General features: G+C 46.0%; 1 protein-coding gene and 1 long non-coding RNA gene across 3 annotated transcripts; both read left to right on the top strand.

Annotated features, from left to right (window-relative positions):
- Positions 1–3,381: 3,381 nt before the first annotated feature.
- LOC114861282 (uncharacterized) lies at positions 3,382–7,996 on the top strand. The gene is made up of 3 exons (XR_003786773.3): positions 3,382–4,940; positions 5,918–5,979; positions 7,412–7,996. It is a non-coding gene; the product is annotated as an uncharacterized LOC114861282 (long non-coding RNA).
- Positions 7,997–8,632: 636 nt separating this feature from the next.
- Positions 8,633–20,686, top strand: scarb2a (scavenger receptor class B, member 2a). Of its 2 annotated transcripts, XM_029160295.3 has the most exons (13): positions 8,636–9,055; positions 12,601–12,758; positions 12,950–13,097; positions 13,287–13,481; positions 13,877–13,968; positions 14,165–14,284; positions 14,598–14,776; positions 15,283–15,401; positions 15,553–15,626; positions 15,742–15,793; positions 15,867–16,019; positions 16,780–16,827; positions 17,130–20,686. In XM_029160295.3, exons 1-13 carry the CDS (start codon positions 8,933–8,935, stop codon positions 17,259–17,261), a joined length of 1,593 nt encoding a protein of 530 aa, XP_029016128.1. In that variant the 5' UTR covers positions 8,636–8,932; the 3' UTR covers positions 17,262–20,686. The 2 variants fall into 2 exon arrangements, with proteins under 2 accessions (XP_029016129.1, XP_029016128.1); XM_029160296.2 differs by lacking the exon at positions 16,780–16,827 and having other exon boundaries at positions 8,633–9,055.
- Positions 20,687–21,254: the final 568 nt, after the last annotated feature.

Raw genomic sequence — 21,254 nt, 5'->3', positions numbered from 1 at the left:
GTAGGTTTTTCTCTTTTGGTGGATAGTCCTGTAAGTTCCCCAACTGCCCAGACTCTACTGAATATCACTGTCTGCTGTTACCAGCTGAGCTGAGGGTAACTATCAGATGTAAAGAGAGCAGCCAGTCACAGCCGAGCGTTAAACAACTCATTCACTGCACGTCCAGGAACACTGATACGGCATCAGATGGGTGCAGTGGTGATGAAGCATCAGGATCTACCCCGTGTGTAACTAGTCCGCTGAGCAGACACACACCTGCTGTTTATTAGCTGTTGGTAATATTTTTCATATTAACGTGAGAATGGTGTTTGGACAGATTGCTGCCAACAGAACTAATACATCAACATTCACTGAACAACAGTACTATTCAGCCAAACAATAATTCTTGACAGACTTAACTATAAAACTATAAAGAGGAAAGACACAATGACCCTTTTTAAGCTTTAAGAAATTATTGACATTGACACATTATTATTATTATTGCAAAAAATATTTCGCTAAATATTTAATTGGTTAAAGGTTCTTGATGTGATTATTATTCCATAACAGAGCCTGTAACCAGCCAAATACTTGCCGTTTGGGACTAGCAGAATAGAAATAGCTCCACTCGTTAAGTGCTGATGATATTCATTTACCCGTAGGTCCGTTTACAGCGCGTTTGACAATGTTGCTGCAGCTGTTGTGTTGTTTGAGTGACAGTTGCCATGGTGCCGTTGCTACTGTTTGCCTGATGCTCTCTTCTTAAAATAACTGTACACGTCACTAGATGAGTTTTACTGTAGCAGCTTAACGTGGAGCTAATTTTAACTTGCTTTATTCATGCAATTGAACTTGTACTAGTTACAAATAAATGGCAACCTGTAGCGGTCACAGTGAGACCATGCTTTACTATAAGGATTCCTCCACAGATTAGTGTTGAATTAATTATGCATGCTAAGCTATCTGCTCCCGCAGTCCTCCCTATCGTTGTGTTTAGTGGCTAACCAGAAGGGGTGCTAATTTTTATATTAGTTTATAATTACTGAATGAAGCGATTGGTTTTTAGGAGCGTTGTGTTTCGTGCTTCTCTGTTGTGATTGCTGCTGACTGTATTGAATCACATGTTGCTCCCTTTAGGGGCTGGTAAATTAGCTAATTATCCTTAGTCATGTTGCTGAACTCTCCCGCTGTTCAAACACCAGGGAAAACACATCTGGGACACAGAGGCTCCTGTTTCCTCTCTTTCAACTGATGATCTTTCGTTACAGCAACAAACCAAGTCTGTAAACAGCTTCGTAACAGTCAGGCCTGTTTTCATTTGTTTGCCAGTGACATTGGAATCTAGGAAGTGGATCCATAGCAGGCAGCTTCGTGTGGCTGTAAACAGTACATTTGGGATGTACTGAACAGTTCATGCTGTTGTTAAAGTCTCTACAGTCACACCCATCACTTGTCCTCTACCGGAATATTATAAACCCATAAAACATTGAAGAGCAGCTTGAAGTCATTGGTGATATTGCATTATCAAATGCAGATGAAAAATATTTTCAATAAGCAGAAAAAAGGAAAACTCAAAACCAATTTATAATACAATGAATCTTTGACGTTTAACCTTCCCATGTTTGCGTGACTCGTGTTTCTGGCTGTTTTTCACTCAGCTTTTTCTTTTACTAAGGTTTTCTCACTTGGACTATTACACTATTCTATTGTAATTTCACAGTTGTGTTTAAATGCTTCGGATAATAAGCATCTGATGGAAGTTGTCATTTCATGGATCATCTTTTTTGTTTGGTCACAAAATCAGCCATTAAAATGAATGAAAAGAAATCATTAAATCCTAAGTGTGAGATCCACGTAGACCATGAATCGCTTTGTTTGTCACTCCAGCCATCCTTGCACTAGTCCGCCGCCTAAAGATTCCTCGTGCTGTCACAGGACACAGTGCTGCTCCACAGATCTATGCATTGATAATGTAGCGCGGCGCTACGTCAGCATGGAGCCACGTCTGACGAATTTACAACTTTGGTTAGAGCAAGCAGATGTTGTTCATGTGAACGTTCCTCCCTAGAAGGTTGTTCAGCATATTTCTCCCATGTGTTTTGGGAGTCCTACCATAACCTGCAGAGGTCAAAGGTCAAGTTAGGCATTTCCTTCTGCTTTGTGCTCTGGTGATAACCTACCTTGATTATGCAACCAGTTCTTTTAAAATTATCTTTTTCCAACTGGAGTTCTAAATGTGTTAAGAAACTCATCAAACTATAGCACAGGTTATTTTTATATAGCGTATAATTTACAGAGGAAGGAGAGCAACCACACCCCCCACACGGAGGTCGAGCTATTAACTAGACTTCCCTTTAACTACTCAGATGTTTACATTGCTTGTGTTTGTCGGCCTGGGCTCATGATGGATGTTGCTGCTGTTTTATTTTTGCCGCCATGTAGTTTTCTTATCTTATCTCATTAATTGAAACAAGGAAACGGCTTAAACTCCGTGTACTTCACATTCCGTGCTTTTCTTTTCCTTTCCAAAGAATTTCCTTCTGGGCACACAATACATAAATATTGAAATGTTCATTATAGACAGAACATTTATAAGGCGTCATCGCCTTATAAATCATCATTGTCTATAATCTGCTCTCTCAATGGTTGCATGACTTTGGGACGTTCAGACCCTTTGCTAAAAAAATATACATCCGTGAGTAAGTAACAGGATCTGTAGCTCGCATGCAAACTGCTGGAGAAAGTTTGAAAGTTCTGATCAACTAAATTTAGAAATGAATCCATTTGTTATTTATTTGTGCATAATTAGAACCAAAAACATCTTTATGAAGATTTTGATGCAAACTGTGACAGTGAAATCAGGCAACTGATTATTTGTTTCATGACGTGTGTTCTTTTGTTTTTATTTATTCTACACCTACACAATTGAATAAAAAACACAACGACAGGACAACATTAATTTTCCTCCAGAGACAACTTTCTACTTCTCATTTGTGAATAAATGACAATTGGGGGAAACTGCTGTAATACACGGGAAATGTTATTGTTTATGGTGGAATAAGAGGCTTTGGCAGCATGCTGGCTTTCCAGTAAAAAAAGGCTTTAGTGCCATTTTTAACTAGGTTCCCTTAAGGATGTTGAGCAACAGTAAAAACACAATACAGGGGAAAGGATGTGCAAAGCTTCAGACACTACCTGTACAGGATGTGCTCACGGTGTGGCACCAGAGGTCTCTCCTCTTCCTTTCTGTCTAATGTCAAGGTCAGCTGTTGGTAAATGAGTGCTTGTTTTCATCACCTTTATTACTCTTAAACGTCACACACCCTTGACTTCTGGTTTCAGGGAGGAGTGTGTGTGTGTGTGTGTGGGGGGGGGGGTCAGGGGGTTATTAAATTAAAACAATTAAAACACAAATTCTCTTATTGCTTATCGAGGATAATTTTCTTAGATTTGTTCCTCATTTCATAAAAGATAGTTCTCCTGAACCAGAAAGACAATATCAAAAATCCTAAACATTGTCATCTACATTAACCTTTGGTGGTTAAATTGCTTATTTTGTCTCATTCAGTTCACTATAACATTATAACTGCAGGTTCCAAACCATATTTTGTATCATTACACATTGTGTGTGCTACTGGTTTCTGATACAGAGCTGTAGTCGTGTTGCAGGATCAGTTTCCCAGCAGCTTTATCCTAATGAACAGTGCATACATTGTTGCATAATGTCCACAGCAGGTTTGATCGCGGTCATTGTGAAAAATGTAAAATCACAATAAACAGGGTGCAAGTTTCCCAAAATTGGCATCATAGAAAACAAGCAGATTATTTTTCTGGCTTGCCGAGTGGCGTAGCAGGGGTCACTCCTGAAATTCTTAAATTAACACTTGCTCTGAGTGGGAACAATGACTCACTGTCCACTGTAACAAAATATGTTGGTTGAATGGTGGGAAATGTACCACACCTAAAGGAGCTCTAAGTTCAGAGCATCATTTAACCGCTGTTAAGTAAACAAACCAAATGTCTGACCATGAGGAGACATGTACAATGAACGTTTCTTCTTATGGCTCCTTTTGAATTTTTTACATTGCATAACCTTGTTTTGTCTCCTGAGTCCAGCCATCGGTGGTGGAAGTTCTCAGATCATTTACTTAAAGCCTCCCTCACTGAATAATGTGTTTTCACACATTTCCGCCTGTCGTCCTCCTGCTTCTGGTCAGAACGATTATAAAGAAACGTCTGAGAGCGAGCTTCTTTTAAACATTAAATATTTTAGCTAATAAATACTGATCCAATAAACATCTTTATGGAACGTGAAACCTACTGTAGAATATGATGACGTATACAATTATACAATCAATAAATACCTAGATAATTTTACTTTTTAAAACCAGGAGCACTCACTGTTTTTTTCTATTAACCTGCAATACTTGAATAATGTTACATCTCATCAGTTGAGCTATAAAGACATTACTCAATAAATGTTTAGTTCCCTCCTATTTCTATATGAGGTAACGTTTCTTCTGTCTGCCTCCACACAGTGGGTTCTTGTGGTGGTCACTGTGATCCTCTTTAAGGGCGGTAAGGAATGGATGAATCCAGAATTAAAGTCAGACTGAGTCGTCTTCCCCTCGCGTTTTCTCTCCTCATGCATTAATCTCCTCCAGTGAAAAGGTCCGCCACTCCTCACGTCTCCCGTCCCACAGCGATGCCTGTATATCTGCCTCTGCCTTTACAAAGGCTGTCTCAGTCTCCAGAGTGCTGTGACTTAATGTTCGGTACCAGGCTCCAGCGTGGTGCAGGCCCGTGGGACGGAGGACACCGCTGACGTGTCACTCAGTATTTAGAGGAAGAGTTAATGTTGTTTCTGTACTATTGATACAAGATGGGAGCAGCCGACAGGGAAGACGGATTGTAGGATCTCTTCATCTTAGAGACACAACGTTCTTCCAAAGCGAGCCTTGGTATGTGCTTGACTTCCACACAAGCAGACACTCGGCATCATGTCAGTTTCTAGCATGACCTACTGTACTTTGTCAATTGCTTCCATTCAAACACACCTGTTTATTTGGTTCCTCTGTGCAGATGAAACCTCCGATAGCTTTGTGAGCCAGGCCCAGGCTCAGACCTGCACAAGAATAGAGGGCAGCTAATTTCAATTTGAAAGATCTGAATCATTGTTTGCACACTGTGCGTGTTAGTTCCTATCTTATTTACCAGGTGGAGGGCGTTTACTTGGCTGATCCACCCATCAGCTCTCAAACAGGATCCACTGCTCAGGTGCGACGTCGTCCCTGTGATTGCGTTAGCGAACGCGTGTCCCAGTGTGAAGCAAAGCCCACGTGAGTTAGTGTGTGACCCATGTCGCATGTTGGTGTAGTGAAGAGCTCAGAAGCGCTGACTGTGCAGAATGCAGGAAACATTCAGAGAATACTTTCTTTCCCAAACTCATGAATGGACATTTGTGTCTAAATCAATGTGGTTGCTGTTCAGCCTCATTTGCACTTCAGGCCTTCCTTCAAAGTGCAAACCAAAAGCTACTGGTGCATTTTTTGTTGGCCGAACACAATGAAAGATTAGTGGGAACAGACCCTAGTTTGAAAAGGTGGTTTACCCTCTGGATAAAAGCCTCCTTGTTGTCGTCCTTTATGATCCTCTACGTAGAGATATTGACACAAGACTTGATATGTAACTGCGGCGTTTGCGTGTAGACCCTCAAAATCGAGTGTCTGCAGCTTCCAACTAGTCCAACAACAAAAAAAATCAGTGTCGCTCTGCTGAGCTAACATAAAAAGAGGCCATTACAAAGGTTGAACTGTCTTACCCCTCTTCACCCTCCCAGCCTTTCTTTTGGCAGGAACAATGTTGCTGCATTACTTGACTGTTATCCTTCCCCCCTGATGATTTTCTTTAGCATTTTTTACTCCTCTTGTTTGAACAGATGCCGCCCCCCCCCCCGCAGTCCCCGTCCTCTGGGATCACCATGAAGCTTAGTACAATGAGGTAACACTCAGTGACATTAATGTTGAGTCCAGCCCAGTCAGTTCCTTCCAGAAAGGAACATCAAGGGATGTGATGTATGGCACTTCCTGAGAAAAAATTACATTCTTTTGTCCTTCTGGATTTATAAAAACATTATGAAAGAGGCGGCTGAATGAACGTGCTGACCTTTCAGCGCGTCCATTACTGCCTGAACCAAATTTTACAGCAGGATCCATAACCTGTTGGCCACAAACCAAACCTCACATAAAGTCCAGTCAATGAGGAACAGATCAGTCACGAGATAACACATCTTTCCCAAGACGGCTTCAGATTCATTGCACATTAGAGCTGCACCCAGTTTGATGAATCGCGGAATGACTGACTGAAATGGAGCACGGACACACTTACGCTGCTTTCTCGTCTCATTAGGTAATGTACGTCAGCTGACGTCTCGGCCGCTAGAATTCTGGGTAAAAGCATTCTCTTCAGATAAGCAGCTGTTGTTGTCTGTAAATAAGGATGTTGGTGCCCCACAATTCACAGTATCCTGTTTCAGCCCTGCGCTGCTTAGATGCCTTCAGTGAGAAAGAATCTAAAAGGCACCGAAGGACCCTAGAAATGTCACCTTTGACCTTTTGACTTCTGACTTCAGAATATGATAGCGTTTGGTAACACATTCATGAGTTTATCGTTGTGGACAAGTGATAGGAAGTCAAACTGAAAATTCTACAAGCATTACTGCAACGTTAACGTTCCAGTGCACCGGCCACATGGTGTTGGCAGCAATGCCTTTATATTTGAAAGACGTCCTAAAATCAGCGAATAAGCAACAATCAAAATAAGCCATACAATTTATCTGATGCTTAAAATGAAAAACTAACATGTTTTATTGTGACATTGTGGCTTTTCAACTGACTACAGCTTTGCAGAATAAGCATCAAGACAAGTCTTTTTGTTTTGATTCAGATATTGCACAAAATGAATTGAAGCAGAGAAAAAACAATTTCAAGTCAGGCCTTGTTCGCGTTAAAGCAGTGAAACAAGCTCAGGCAAAGCACAGGATGCTACAAACCTCTTGGGCAAAATAGCTACAATCGTTGTAAATTGAATAAAAGATCTTTATGCAGGCAGAACAAGCTGTTGCTGAGGCCTCAGGGTTGTTTATCTACCATCGAGAAAAAAGGAAATAAAAGCATACCAAATAGCAGAAACAGCACAATGATCATTATATTAATAGATATGCACATATGGTGCAGAGTCACATCACCAGCTAAACTTTAACAACATATACTGTTAATGTTCATTTATTTCTAGCTTTATGAAATTAAATTAACTTTATTATTTAAAAACAGTGAATGTTCTTCTCACCCTCTAAAAAAACATTTTTTAAAAGCTGCACATTAAAACAGATTCAGTATTAACCTGATTCCAAGCTTGTTTGTCTTATTTACAGGCCAGCTGCCATCTTTGTTTGACCGTAAGAAGAGACTGTACCTTCACTGTAGCTTCAGAACTAGATAAAATACGTATAAACCTGGCTGATTAGAAGAAGCACACCAATGTCTGTTATTACAGGAGAGGCATAAACGTATTGATGCAACTGCATTTGAAGAGTCTGGTCCAAACGTCCTTTCTCTGCATTCATGTCTTTACTCTGTCAGATTTACACTTTACTGATGTTTTTGTGTGGGTCTGTTAAGTCAAACACTTTGTCTCCAGGTTAAAGACAGTTTCGTCAACAACACTGTTGACAGTTAAACATTGACACAACTCATTCTTAAAGTGGACTGCAAATGTTCTGTATGCGACTCATATTTGTCAGCATCTCGTATGTCTCATAATCCACAATGTGACATAGAAATTTTGCACATTTCTGCTTTTTCCTCTACATCACATCAGAGGTTAATTTGCCTCCACAGCCGCTCAACATCCACTTTTCTGCAGAGCGTCGCCTCGTCCGGTTCCCCCTTTATAGGAGCCCCGCCTCGAAATCAGTCGATCAAATTCAACATCGTGCACACCAGCGTCAGGCCAATCAGCGTCGAGGGGGGTGGTCCTGAGCCGGTGGTCCGGGAGGCCGCTGGCCAATCAGAGCGCCTGCTGCTCGGACAAACCGATCGCGTCAACGGTCGTTGGCTGTTTGAATGGTTCATTATTCATGTCCACGCTGGGCTTATTTAAGGAGACACGATGAGGCGAGGTGGCGGAATCACTATAAAAGCTAACGGATCTCCGCTGACTGCACTGTTCCGCGCTCGCGTGCTCGCCAAGTATCACGACACCCGCTGTTCCAACTGTCCCCGTATCATAAATAAATAATAAATAAGTTCCCTGCGCGCGCCCGGCGCATTCCCGGCGAGCTCGCGGGTTTCCCACCACCGCCATGTGGAGGATTCACTCATAATCCAGGCGGTTTGTTTGTTCTAGTGCAAACTCAGAAACGCCGCAATAAACAACAGCCACGTAAATATAATACACTTTAAACAAAACAACACGTTTTGTTTGGCGCTTCGGCATATGGTTAATATTGGTGACATCAGCCATGTCAGGAAAGCACCACCGCCTCCGGGCTTTTTCACTCAACACACACCCACCGCCCATGCAGCCTCCCAAAGCGACGCGCTTCGCCCGAGCGAACTCATTAATGCGTAGAGGAAGGGGAGGAGGCGCAGGTCTACGCCTCGACGCGCTCAGCGCCGCTGTTTCATTCCGCCGCCGCCTCCGAGCAGCTCGGTCCCGCTGCTCCAGCACTGTTATACTTTTTGTTCCATAAGAAGTGCCAACGCTTTTGATAGTAGCCCCGCCCGCTCCGGACGGGTAGAGAGACGTTCAAAGCAGCTGCTGCTCGGGAGACGGCGGACGCGACGCGCGCCGTGCCTTCGACAACTTCGCTCCCACGTTTCTGGGGAGACTCGAACGCCTCGCTTCGCCGAAGTTGCGTCCGCTCGAGAGGGACAGAACATCCGCCGGCATCATGACTCGGAGGTCCTGTGCCATCTACGCCACCGGGATCGTGTGCGCTCACCTCCTGATCGTGGGAATCGCCCTGGTCGTGGCTCAAGTCTTCCAAACCATGATTCACAGCCGGTTAAAGAAGGTGAGTGGCACGAGCGCGTCCACGCCAGCATCCTGTCACTTCGGGCTTTTAAACGTCAACGCGTTTCAGCTGCAGCGGCCGCTCGCGCGCATTCAGCAACACCGGTGGCAGGACACGCAGGGTCACGGGATAATTGTACGAGTGTGCGTTTTCATTATCTGATGCTCAGCCGTTCACGTAGGCAGCGTTTTACTTGTGCTGTGTCCGCATCCCCGAGATGTGCGGAACGAACCCAGCGCCTTAATCCGCAGAGGTTGTGCAGCGTTTAACGTCAGCTTGGAGCGTTTCACGCGAGCGTCTATTAAAACGGAGGCTCAATCATTGTGCGTCTTAAATAAAGCAAACTAAACCCCGATAACCTCCACGCTGTGGGTGAAAAGCCCCTTTAACCGCACGGAGGGGAAACGGTGAAGTGACACACACACACACACACACACACACACACACACACACACACACACACACACAGGTGAGTTAATGTGACCTCACCACGTTTTGTGGCGTTTTATCTTTAACGCACAAGCGTTTACGTTCCTCTGAGGCTCTGCAGCATCGCTGCCATTTAATCGTGCACCAATGAATTAGGCTTCACCTTCACCCGCGGCAGTTGGATGGGGAACGCATGCGCCTTCTCCCGCCGGTGCCTGGAGCCCGCGTGACCCGGTGACACATTTGTTTGGACGGGCTTGGTGGTTCTGATCGTTGAGGACGGGTCACCTGTAGTAAGACTGGAAACGTGAGCCGGTGGGGAGGGGGAGGTGTGCTGCTCCGGAGGGTGGGGGGAGGGGTCTGGGGACCAGGGACTCCCTGATTCCCCGCGGTGAATGCAGACAGTAGCGCGAATTACGCGGTGCTGAAGTCGTCCGGTGGAGGAACGAGCGTAAACGCGGATGACGCTGGAGGAGCGGGATTAAAAGTCGCAGCTCGGCGTGTTTGCGCATTTTCAGTCTTCGGTTTCGCAGATCAATAAAGATTGGATCAGTCGTCTCAGCCAATATGAGTAAATTAATACAGTGGCTTCGTTTCATTGAGCCTGTTGGGAGTTCGTAATTATCCAGTCAGACTAACGCTGCGCCTCGATGCTCATCTGACTTGTCTCAGATTTTACATTTTCAGTCGAGGAAAAACTCCAAACGCCTACTTTTTTCAGCATGAAGTGATGCGCGTGCGGCACAACTGTCACTCAGGCTGGTGGTATTTTTGGATTCCTGCTCCCAACTAAAAACGAGGGGTCGGGCTTTTATTTGGGCGTGTGTGTGTGTGTATGTGTGTGTGTATCTGCGTGCGTGTGTGTGTATCTGCGTGCGTGTGTGTGTGTGTGTGTGTGTATCTGCGTGCGTGTGTGTATCTGCGTGCGTGTGTGTGTATCTGCGTGTGTGTGTATCTGCGTGCGTGTGTGTGTGTGTATCTGCGTGAGCGTGTGTATCTGCGTGCGCGTGTGTGTCGGTGTGTGCGTGTGTATCGGTGTGTATCTGTGTGTGTGTGTGTGTATCTGCGTGTGTGTGTATCTGCGTGCGCGTGTGTGTGTATCTGCGTGCGCGTGTGTGTCGGTGCGTGCGTGTGTATCGGTGTGTATCTGTGTGTGTGTGCGCTGTTTAAGGCTTGCAGTGATGGGGGAGCTGCCCTATGGGCTGGTCGCCAGCCGACACCTCAGCCCACCCTAAAATACCCCACATTCCTCTCAGTCAGAGGAGCTGGATGTTGTGAGACTCAGACTGTACTTTTAAATCTCTCTGCCCGTTTGCTCCTTCAAAGTCACTAAAGAACAAGACATTGTCCAAATTGGGGTTTAACGGCTGCTGCACTGATTTGGTCTCCATCCATGTAAGTTTAGGTCCGGACCTCATTTCCCCCTCGTTGGGAACCGTGGCAGCTTCCCAGGGGCCCAAATGAAGTTCTTCGAAGTTGATCGCTCGTGATGAAGCTGGAATTAACACCAGGCGACAGCGCCGCTAATCCTCTTGTCGGTCCTCCCGTGGAAGCGCGTGGGCTCGACTCCGCTCCAAAAAGCGGCCTAATCTGATGTCAGACGCGGCCTCGTTCAGGTGCCGAGTCACCGCCGGCTCCAGGACACAGATTCTGCGGCGCAGGGCGTGTGATGGGTTTGACAGACGTCTTATTCCGTCGCCTGCGGTCCCGCCGTTGTTGCTCCAGGTGTTCCGCTCCGACGAGGAAGCTGAAAGTGACCCCGCCCCCGCGCGCCGCTCCCCTCTGAGCGGAGCCGGTGAGGCGGGGCGGGTTCGGCTCCGGCTCGGGCCGCTCCGGTCGCACTCTGCGCTTTCTCCTCGTGCACCTGCAGATCAGACCGCGTCGCGGCTCCTGCTGCGTGACTCACGTCGCCGTCATTGTTTAAACTCATTAACGCTGGAGTTCATCCGCCCTGACGAACCTTCGCCTCTCGTGTTGCTGCTCTTCAGGCTTCGTTGAGGGTTTTCACGCTGGCCACGGACGCCCGTTTGCCTGTGGAAAGGAAGAATCCCAGTCACTTGTGCCAGTTAATCATAATGTGTCTTTACTGCAGACCAGCGTTGCGCTCTCTGGTCATGACAGTCACACGCTCCCTTGGTTTCACTTCAGAGCTTAATCAAAAAGCCTCAGGAGGTTCTCATGCGTTAAATATCCAGCTTCCCTCTTTCCTGCAACGCGGAGTTATGAAATCGTGACACAGCTCACCACTTAAACCAAAAATGATGAATCTGTCATTTTTGTGTCATTTGACGTTTTGCCAATGTTTCGATGGCGTCAGACAACACAGCCAGTTACTGTGAGGAATCCTAACCTGAAAACACCACCATCATGGTTCCTACAGTCAAAGCGTTTGCTGCTTCGCTCAAGACTGTTTTGAACCCGGAAACGTGAACATGTTTCACTTTGAAACATTTTAGAGAATGACAATAGTCGCTTCAGCTGCGTTTGAATAGTTTCTCCTCATCAAATGCAACCATCTCAGTTTTATCTACATATCTTTGGTTTTTCTGACACACAATCTTAATTTACTTTTATATTAAGCAGCAGAGCGGAAGTGACGCGACAGGCGAGCGCTTGTACAGGAAAAAACACGTTTGAACGTAGGAAACTGGAGCCCAAACAGGAAGTGGAGGCCACACTTAAAGCTGCATTGTCTCGACGCCTCGCGTGTGTGTGACCTTTCTTTAAGTGCATCCCATTGAGGGGACAGGGGTTTTCAGGAACACTGAACAGTCCTGGCGGGAAGTCGGCCGCTCCTCCCTCAGTGTTAAAATAATCCCAACATTTGAAAAGGCCGTTTCTGTTCCTGGTAACGCGCCTTCAGTCAACAACCTGAGGCCTTTCACACAGACGCATGTCGCTGTCGTGTGGATGCGCTCACCTGGTTTCCTGTGTCGTTGGAGCTGATGCTGCACTCAGGCTGTTGCTGTTGCGTGGCCCTCGTACAGGCTCCCGCTGAGGGTTGACTGAGTGCAGACTTTCTGTCTTCTTCTGTCTTCCTCTGGGTTTCCTCTGAGAACGTTGCTGTCTTTTAGTTTTCTCAGTGTGAACATATGTTTTTGCCTTTTTGCTCACAGGAAATCACTTTGACGGAGAAGAGCCAGGTGTTTGAGTCATGGAAGAACCCCCCTCCCCCCGTTTACATGGAGTATTACTTCTTCAACGTGACCAACCCAGAGGAGTTCCAGGCAGGAGGCAAGGCCTCTGTGAAGCAGATTGGACCCTACACATACAGGTGGGTGCGACTGCTGCGCCTTGAACCTCGTGTGCTGCTGTAAATGTGTCCTAGGGGAACGGAACTGGCTGCAGTTTCGTCCGCTTTGGTGAAAGCCTTGTTGAACCGGAGTTCACTGAGGATGACTTTGTATTGTGAAATCAAAACAAAAGACATCTGGACTCACTCGCTGACTGTCCTGTCCACACCAGGGAGTACAGGCCAAGGGAAAACGTTACCTTCCTGGAAAATGGCACCAAAGTCTACGCCCTCAACCCCAAATCCTTCGTCTTCGTGCCTGAGAAGTCGGTGGGTGACCCCGAGGTCGACCTCATCAGGACCGTCAACATCCCATTCGTGGTAAGACATTGTCAGGACAGAAGAATGTGTGGAAACGACTCATCAGACTTCCCGCACATGTTTTTCTTTGACTGTACTGTCCCTCCTTTATTTTGTCAGGTCATATTGCTAATGTAAACTTATGTGTGTGTGTGATGGGAGCGTTGTCATGGCCTCGTCCACTCATTTCTTTTTGCCCTCCTGCTTCAGGTGGTGATGAACGAGCTCAACTCCTACTCCTTCTTCCTGCGCTCCTTTGTGTCCATGTACATGAGAAGCCTGGGCGTCGAGCTGTTCATAACCCGCACGGTGCACGAGTTCCTGTGGGGCTTCAAAGACCCCATTCTCACGAAGATCCACTCCATGAAGCCGGACGTCGACGAATACTTTGGGCTGATGTGGAAGGTGAGTTAGAGCCGCGGCTGGTGTTATTTCAGTGCAACAACCTGAAGAAAGCGCGGAACGGTTTGTAAGAAGTGAGACTGGCCACATGCTGATGGAACATGCTCGGACTTCCTGTTCTAGCGTCTCAAGAGCAGCCTTGTGACGCTGAGAGATGCATTTTTCAAACAGAACTCATGATATTTTTTTTTTTTTTTTTTTTTTTTTTTTTAAATGGATCTACACAAGAAACCATCAGACTCACGAACTTTTATCAGTGAAAAAAGTAGTTACTAATAAACTGCGGTTAAAGAATAATGCAACAAAGTCTTTTTCTTTTTTTTCTTTTTTTTTGACTCAGGCTCAGCTGTTGTTCGTCACATAAGCGTTGTCTGAACCTCTTGTCTTTGTTTCCACAGAAAAATGGCACCCATGAAGGAGAGTTTGTGTTCCACACCGGGGAGGAGAACTACTTGGATTATGGCAAGATTGACACGTGGAACGGCCTGAGGTAAAGAATGAGCCATGTTTGACCTTCTAGGAAACATTGTGGGTGTTTTTCCTGCTGTTCCCCGCTTGGACTTTATTTCTTTCAAAGCCTCCAGAAATCAGAAATTATCAGAAATTGGCCAAAATGTGTGCTGGCATCAAGTAGAGCCGAGTATGTGCGACGTTGCCCACAAGCACTAACAGCTTTTGTCCAACAGGCAGATGTCGTGGTGGTCCTCCAATCAGAGCAACATGATCAACGGGACGGACGGCGCGGTCTTCCACCCCCTGATCAACCGAAACGAGCTGCTCTACATCTTCGCTGCTGATCTGTGCAGGTCCGTGTGGTTCTCAGATTCGTTTGCAGCATCTAGGCAGAAAGTGAGGCTGAAGTTGGGGAGTTGAGGCTGTTGCACAGCATTTACACATCCACTGATAGCAACCTGTGTGTTTCACGTCTTATAAGCCACACGTGAGTCATGTTTTTGACCTAGACACACCTAGAAACCCTTGAACAAGCACAGGAAGCAGTATAGCCATTTATTTTATGGCCCTAATGCCGTAAATCGTGATTGTCTGGTTTCCTCCTGATGCCTTTGAGTCCCTTCATGAATCCTTGAGGCTGGTGCTGACTCAGCGTTCTGCCCCCAGGTCTATTCATCTAGCTTACGTGGACGACGTGGAGGTGAAGGGCATCCAGGCGTACCGCTTCGCCCCACCGAGCGACGTCCTCATGAGCCCCACAGACAACCCCACCAACGCCGGCTTCTGCGTGCCGGCCGGAGACTGCCTGGGCACCGGGGTGCTCAAAGTCAGCGTCTGCAGACAAGGTAGGAGCGCAGTCACCCAACGGTCTGACCCAGAGACCCACCACCCATATTACACCCCTCTGATAACAGACTACTACCTCCATGACACAGTTTCCCGTGTCCACCCCCCAAAATGTCCTTCGGCCGAGCTGCCCCTTCCCCGGTGGCTCACACTCCTGTTTGAACACGGTTTTACTCAACTCACGGTTCAATGATTAACTGTGCTGACTGTGTGTGCTGGCTATTGATGTGTTTTATGGTGGTCATTGAGTAGAGAGAGATACCTCTGATAAGGCAATCTGTGCAGGCACTGACACATGGAAGTTATTGTAGTGTCATTAAAAGATGTGCTTCCGTAGCCACAGGAATCTGAACCTGCTCATGAAAGGCTCCTGCTGCTAGAACCTAAAGTTTTACACCATGGAATGCACCCACTGCTCTACCTGAACAGTTCATCTTATTGTGTTTGAGTTGTTGTTGCCTCTGCAGTCCGACTGAATCGTGTTGTTTTTTTGTTTTTTTTCAAGGTGCTCCCATCGTGGTTTCCTTCCCCCACTTTTACCAGGCCGACCCCATGTACATCAATGCCATCGATGGGCTCAGTCCCAACAAGGAGGAGCACGAGACGTACCTCGACCTGCAACCGGTACGACCCATCTTTAGTTTAACAGACCGTACTGTGTCTGTTATGACTCCGATGTATTTGAATGACGATGCATCCTAAAGTAGATTTATGTCAAAACTAGGTAGCTTGTAAGTCAGAATGCCTCAAAGCCGTTGTACTTCTCTGTTTTCAGACCACAGGGGTTCCCATTCGAGCCTGCAAGCGAGCGCAGCTCAATATCATTCTGAAGAGAGTCCAAGGCTTCCCGTAAGTGAACTGCTCAACTCTCACCCACTTTGATGTTGCCACACTGTCCCCGTTTCGGCCACATGTTGAGCCAGATGTCCTCTCTGACCTGTCTGTCTGTCGTTCTGCTCTGCAGCGCAACAAAGTTCCTCAACCACACCATCTTCCCCATCATGTTCGTCAATGAGGTGAGGACCTTTTTCCTCTTCTAATCACAATCTGGGTGAACAGAGTCAATGCTGACGTCTTTCTCATCACCAGACGGCGACTATTGACGATGAATCTGCAACCAAGATGAGGACGCTGCTCCTCATTTTGACGCTTGTGTCAAACTTCCCTGTGCTCATTGTGGGCATGGGCATCATCCTTCTGCTGGTGCTCCTCTTTTTGCTCTGCCGAAATCGCCAGAAGAAGGTAGGAGCCGGCGCTGTGGCGTGGACTTAACTGTAGCGTTAACATGGTGTGGCGTGTGTCTGACAGTAGCTCACGGTACCAATGGGGCCTCTGTAGATGATGTAATGGTAGAAGTTTTGACTGGACTTGTGCACGTTTGCCAGTTTCCTGTATTAACCTCCCTGTGCTGCTGCAGGTTTAACCCTTGAGCATGTTAACGCTGCATGTCCTGCACAGCAAAAACCAGCATGAGCAGATTCCTGCTATTCCTTATCAAAGACTCTTTATTTCCTGCTGAATGTTTCCTAACATCATTTCCGTTTTGCTAGTGTAGCTTTGAGCTAACGTAGCACTGTTCAGTACTAAAGTGCATTGAACTGTAGAAGTCGTGACTGAAGTGCAGCACATGTTTGCCTCTTATCTCCACTAGTGCAGGCCTGTTGATTTGAACCCTTGCCTTACTGCCCTCAGATTATTGTAGTTCAGGTTGTTCAGGGTCAGTGGCCTGCAGTGGATATGCTAGGTTAGAGATAATAGTTTGGGAAATACTTTTTAGGTTCTAATGAGGAGATGGATATTTTATTCACGTTGTGCTAAAATGAAGCTTGAACTCAGCCACACTAAAGGGAAGGAATGAACTATATTTTGAGCGGACAGTTCAGATCTTCAGCTCAGCACAGAGAGGATGTTAAGTACGTGCTTAATTGCAATGTTAAAATGTGTATGTTGTATTAACCAATTTTAATTTTCTGTAACCCCTTTTTTCCCTTTTCTGTTTTAGAATGAAGTAAAACGTATTGATTTTACTGAAGCTTTTCATTCTTTTACTGTAAGTTTTCATTTTTGCCTTGTTTGCTGTTCTTTTAATTTGTTAAGCATCATCTATCATCATTGTTGTTGTTATCAGTGTTACCCTTTTGGACATGAGCTTTCTTTGAGTTCTTGCCTTATACTGTTAAGTTTTGGTTCCTATTTAAAGTCTGTGGTGGTTTTGGTCCTGACTAAATTGTTGTGGTTTCTTTTTTTCTTCAGTCAAAACATTTCTTCCCATTTTAATGTGTGTTGAGAGTAAAACACAACCTTCCTGCGTTCTGTGAATAACGCCTTGTCTTTCCGGCGTTTCCCATCCAGACGGCGAAAGACGACACGGCCTACACTCAGGTCAGCGGCAAACCCGACGAGCCGTCGGAAACCACAGCCAACCAGCCGTCGAAGAACGGCTCCTACATCGCCATGTCTCCTGTGGAGGCCCAGAAGTGTTGATCCGGAGTCGGGCTCCCCAGGCCCGGGACGGGGGCTGAGGGGAGCAGCACGGGGTGTTTCATGACCGCGGGTGGGGGTATACACACACTGTGGGCTCCCTTTCACTTATTTCTGGGGGTGGGGGAGGATGGGGGGGAGGGGGTTGGGACACAATCCCCAGAAAAAGTATAGTCAACAAAGACATTGCTCCTCTCACTGAGCCTCTTATGACTCTGTCCTCCTCTGCACTACCTGCTGAGCATGGCCCTCACTGCCTGCTGTCCTGCAACACAACAACTCCCACACTTTGTAATTTTTCCTCATTTCCATCCCAGTCGACCCAAAACACGAAGGGAGTCCGTCTGGGCTTTGCCAGGACGAGCCTTTATCTGCAGTTCTTCTGAGGGAACAAACGCAATCGTCTGATCAGACGCTAGGCTAACGTGGTTAGCATCAGCCGAGCAGCGGGGAAAGTCGTTACATTTCAAACAGTTTAAGGAAATATAATGCCCTGTATTGTTAGTGTGAAGCTCGGAATGCTTTAGTTTTGCTAACAATTGAAGCTATCAAATCCTTTTATACAAAGAAAATGGACTGAGCCAAACTATTTATAGGGTTCTCCCTTGTTTCCTAAGATAAATTAGTGCAGCCACACGTCGGCCTCTAAAAGCGTTTGTGTCCTGTTTTATTGGACAATAGGCGACTTTTTTTTTTATTTTGAAATACTCGTGATTTTCATCCACTCCTCACTTCCGCCAACGCCACCTGTTCCTCACATTCACAACACTAGAAGTATTCCGAGGCCTCGGCTTCAGGTGATGAACAGCTAGCTGTAGAATTGTCGAGACCTTCACCAGTAGCTTAATGAAATCGCACATTCAAGCTTCATCAGTCGTAATGAACAGGAGACCCCATCCACAGAACTTCCAGTGGAGACTTGAACCTGCTTTCTGCCTTACGACCGTTCATTACTCACCCATTGTTCAAATAAGCTGGGAATCTTTCGCCGTTGTACATAACAAAGGGGGAAACGTTGCGATACCTCTGATCGAATCCAGCAGGCAGTCGCCCACGTGTGCTGAAGGACACTAACTTGGCCGGGTGTCGGCCGCTCCTCTGTCTACACTGTCGCATATTAGAGAAAGCACAACTGGGGCCGCTCAGAGCGGCCTCCGCAGGCTGCCGGCTTCACTCCCAGCCTCTTCTGTACATATTTACAGCTGACAAAGTGCCGTGATGAATCTAGTGGCGTCGCTGCCGCTGGGAGAGTTGTTCAGTGATGTCCAGGCAAACGCAGCACGCAACACTTGAATCACGTTGTCTTAAACGTCACGCCCGAAACGCTCGTCTCCCACGGACCCGCTGGTTTGCACCAGGGGAGCGTGGATTCAAGGCCATAATACTGTCGACGTAGAGAGTTGTCTGCACTTTGCCTGGAACTTGTGCCCTGTGTATTTACTTGTTTATGTTGGTCCTTTCACTTTCATTCTAGTCATTTCAAAACAGGTGGTCCATTATATTCCGTACATTTCAACGGTTCGTCCTAGTATTGGCTGTAAAGGATGTTGCAGTGAATTCGCCCACGTAAACATCGCTGCCTCTGTTATTTGCTTGTCGGCACATGGAGTGTCTTTTTTGATTTACTTTTGTATTTGTTATTGCTGCTAAAACACACCTGTGGACTTGTATTTACCATGATGTGCTGGGTTTGTGTGATCCGCGGAGGCTTAAGCCTTGAAGGCGTTTTGTTGCCAAACCTTTGACACCTGAGCATATGATACAAAGCCCAAAGCTCACCGTAATTTATTGGAGTCAGCAGTTACACCTGTCTGTTCGCCAGCTGTGACGTCCTCACAGCTGACTGTTCATTCCTCTATAAGCACATGATGCGACCATATCCTATGTATGGGTCTTTTATTATGGACTGGGTAAAACTTAGTTATCTGGTGGCGCCCTGAAAGACGAGCCGAGTGCCAGGAGTCTGCTAGAGATTGGTCACATTGAGGTGGAAGGTCTTTCAGAGCAAATGTCTGACACGCAAATGTGTTGATTTAATTCCTGGTCATTTTGTTTGTGCTGCTCAGTTTGGTTAGGTCATCAATGACTGGAAGAAGAGTACTTCACCTCTGAACCTTCTGGTTTCAATCAAGACAGATAAACCTTGAGCATTAGGTCACAGTTCCCACTTAACGATTGGTCAAGAAATATTTCAGCACATAATCATCCATTTAAACTATCTTTGAAGCCACTTAATCTGCTGCTTCATTGACATTGGGAGTGTCTCACCAAAGCACATTTTCCCAAATGTTGCATGATTCTTCCTCATATTTTTTTTAACGTACCAATCTACAGTCTTGTTCAGACCTGAGTCCTTGCTCTGTGGCCTTCTCTGCTGCTCCTGTCCCATTTCTACCACACCAACCTTTGAGTCCAGGCCTTCCAACCCGCTGGCTCGTCTCTCCCTGACCAAAGATAACCCACAGACCGGCCCCAGTGCTATGTTTACTCTCCTCTGTGATAAGTTCTGCCACAAATTGCCTTTTTTTTTTTTTTTCTTAAAACTTGTGCCACCACACACCAACTATGTGAACTGACTTGCAACAGTGTTGCGTGAGTGTGAACATGTGTGTATGTGCCTTTTTTTTTTTTTGAACAAGGCAAAAAGTAAGAAAAAAAAACACTTGGTAATTTGGTAGATGATTCAACAAGTGCAAGAGCAAACAAAAGTAATCAATGCTCTTTGTGAGCAGGAAGAAATCTCAGTATTATGTAAGACAAAGCAATACAAAGTTATAGTTATAAATAGTTGTTTTGTAAGGGGCCACACTATTTATGTATCCTTATTTTCCTGATTACTCTTTTTCTTAGTTTCACTTGTGTAGGAGTATTTTCCTTTTTATGTAGCATGATTTAGGTTTTTGTTTTTTGTAATATTCATCTTGAGTACATTTCATTGTGAAACAAAGACCAGTATGCTACACTGGGACCAGTTGGAGCTCTGAGTGTTCATGAGTGGTGTAAACGTGTTTGTGGAGCCAAATGCACCATTTTGTCAAACTGGAGCGATTTGCTGGAAGGCTGATTATCTTGATGACTAATGTACTGATGCTGTGTGACCTGTCTAGATGAATGACGCCCTCCTTCAGGGATGAGCACTAGTGCCATACTCTCCTTTAAGTTTCATTAATTTGCTTTTTGGTGTAAAGCCAAATTGCATCTGCCCTTTCTGATGTTCTGACATCACTAACAGACATTTCCTTTGAAGATAAACTAATTTGTTTTGCTGCTGAAAATGACAATCTCCTTGTCATGTGAGGTGCAAAATGATTTCAAATATTCATTTTTAGTTTTGATAATTTACACTGCACAGATGTTTCTACAGTGCTTTTGTAAACATTTCTAGTGTATTTGCAAAAAAATAAAAGTTGCAATAATGTGCAAAGTTTTTACACTTGTCAGATTCTTTTCTAAACTCCTCTTTACAGAGTTTGTATTTAAATGAGCCAGTCACAGGCCTGACTAAGCAGGTCGTTGGTGCTGTGTCTGCAGACGCTTCAAAATCGATCAGGGTGCAGGGGTCGCGTTCATGTTGTCCCCCAAATGAAAGTGGGTCAAAGGCCTCCACATCTTTGCTTCTATGCAGGATCAGGCCCTGGGGTTCCGGACCGGGTTCTGGGGTGCGGGCTCTGGGTTCGGGACCGGTTGCTCTGGGGTTCGGGCTCTGGGTTCGAGACCGGTTGCTCTGGGGTTCGGGCTCTAGGTTCGGGACCGGTTGCTCTGGGTTTCTGGACCGGTTGCTCTGGGGTTCGGGCTCTGGGTTCGGGACCGGTTGCTCTGGGTTTCTGGAACGGTTGCTCTGGGGTTCGGGCTCTGGGTTCGGGACCGGTTGCTCTGGGTTCGGGACCGGTTGCTCTGGGGTTCGGGCTCTGGGTTCGAGACCGGTTGCTCTGGGGTTCGGGCTCTAGGTTCGGGACCGGTTGCTCTGGGTTTCTGGACCGGTTGCTCTGGGGTTCG

The sequence above is a fragment of the Betta splendens genome, chromosome 9 (assembly GCF_900634795.4).
Source record: "Betta splendens chromosome 9, fBetSpl5.4, whole genome shotgun sequence".
NCBI classification, from domain to species: domain Eukaryota; kingdom Metazoa; phylum Chordata; class Actinopteri; order Anabantiformes; family Osphronemidae; genus Betta; species Betta splendens.
The sequence above is the reverse complement of the archived record's forward strand: the minus strand, read 5'-3'. Positions and strand labels throughout refer to the sequence as shown.

Bases quoted from the DNA above. Each gene is read 5' to 3' on its own strand.
- scarb2a (XM_029160295.3), top strand. From the start codon at position 8,933: ATGACTCGGAGGTCCTGTGCCATCTACGCCACCGGGATCGTGTGCGCT. The intron at 15,402-15,552 runs GTACGACCCATC...CTCTGTTTTCAG, and splicing joins CGTACCTCGACCTGCAACCG to ACCACAGGGGTTCCCATTCG. The intron at 15,627-15,741 runs GTAAGTGAACTG...TCTGCTCTGCAG, and splicing joins AAGAGAGTCCAAGGCTTCCC to CGCAACAAAGTTCCTCAACC.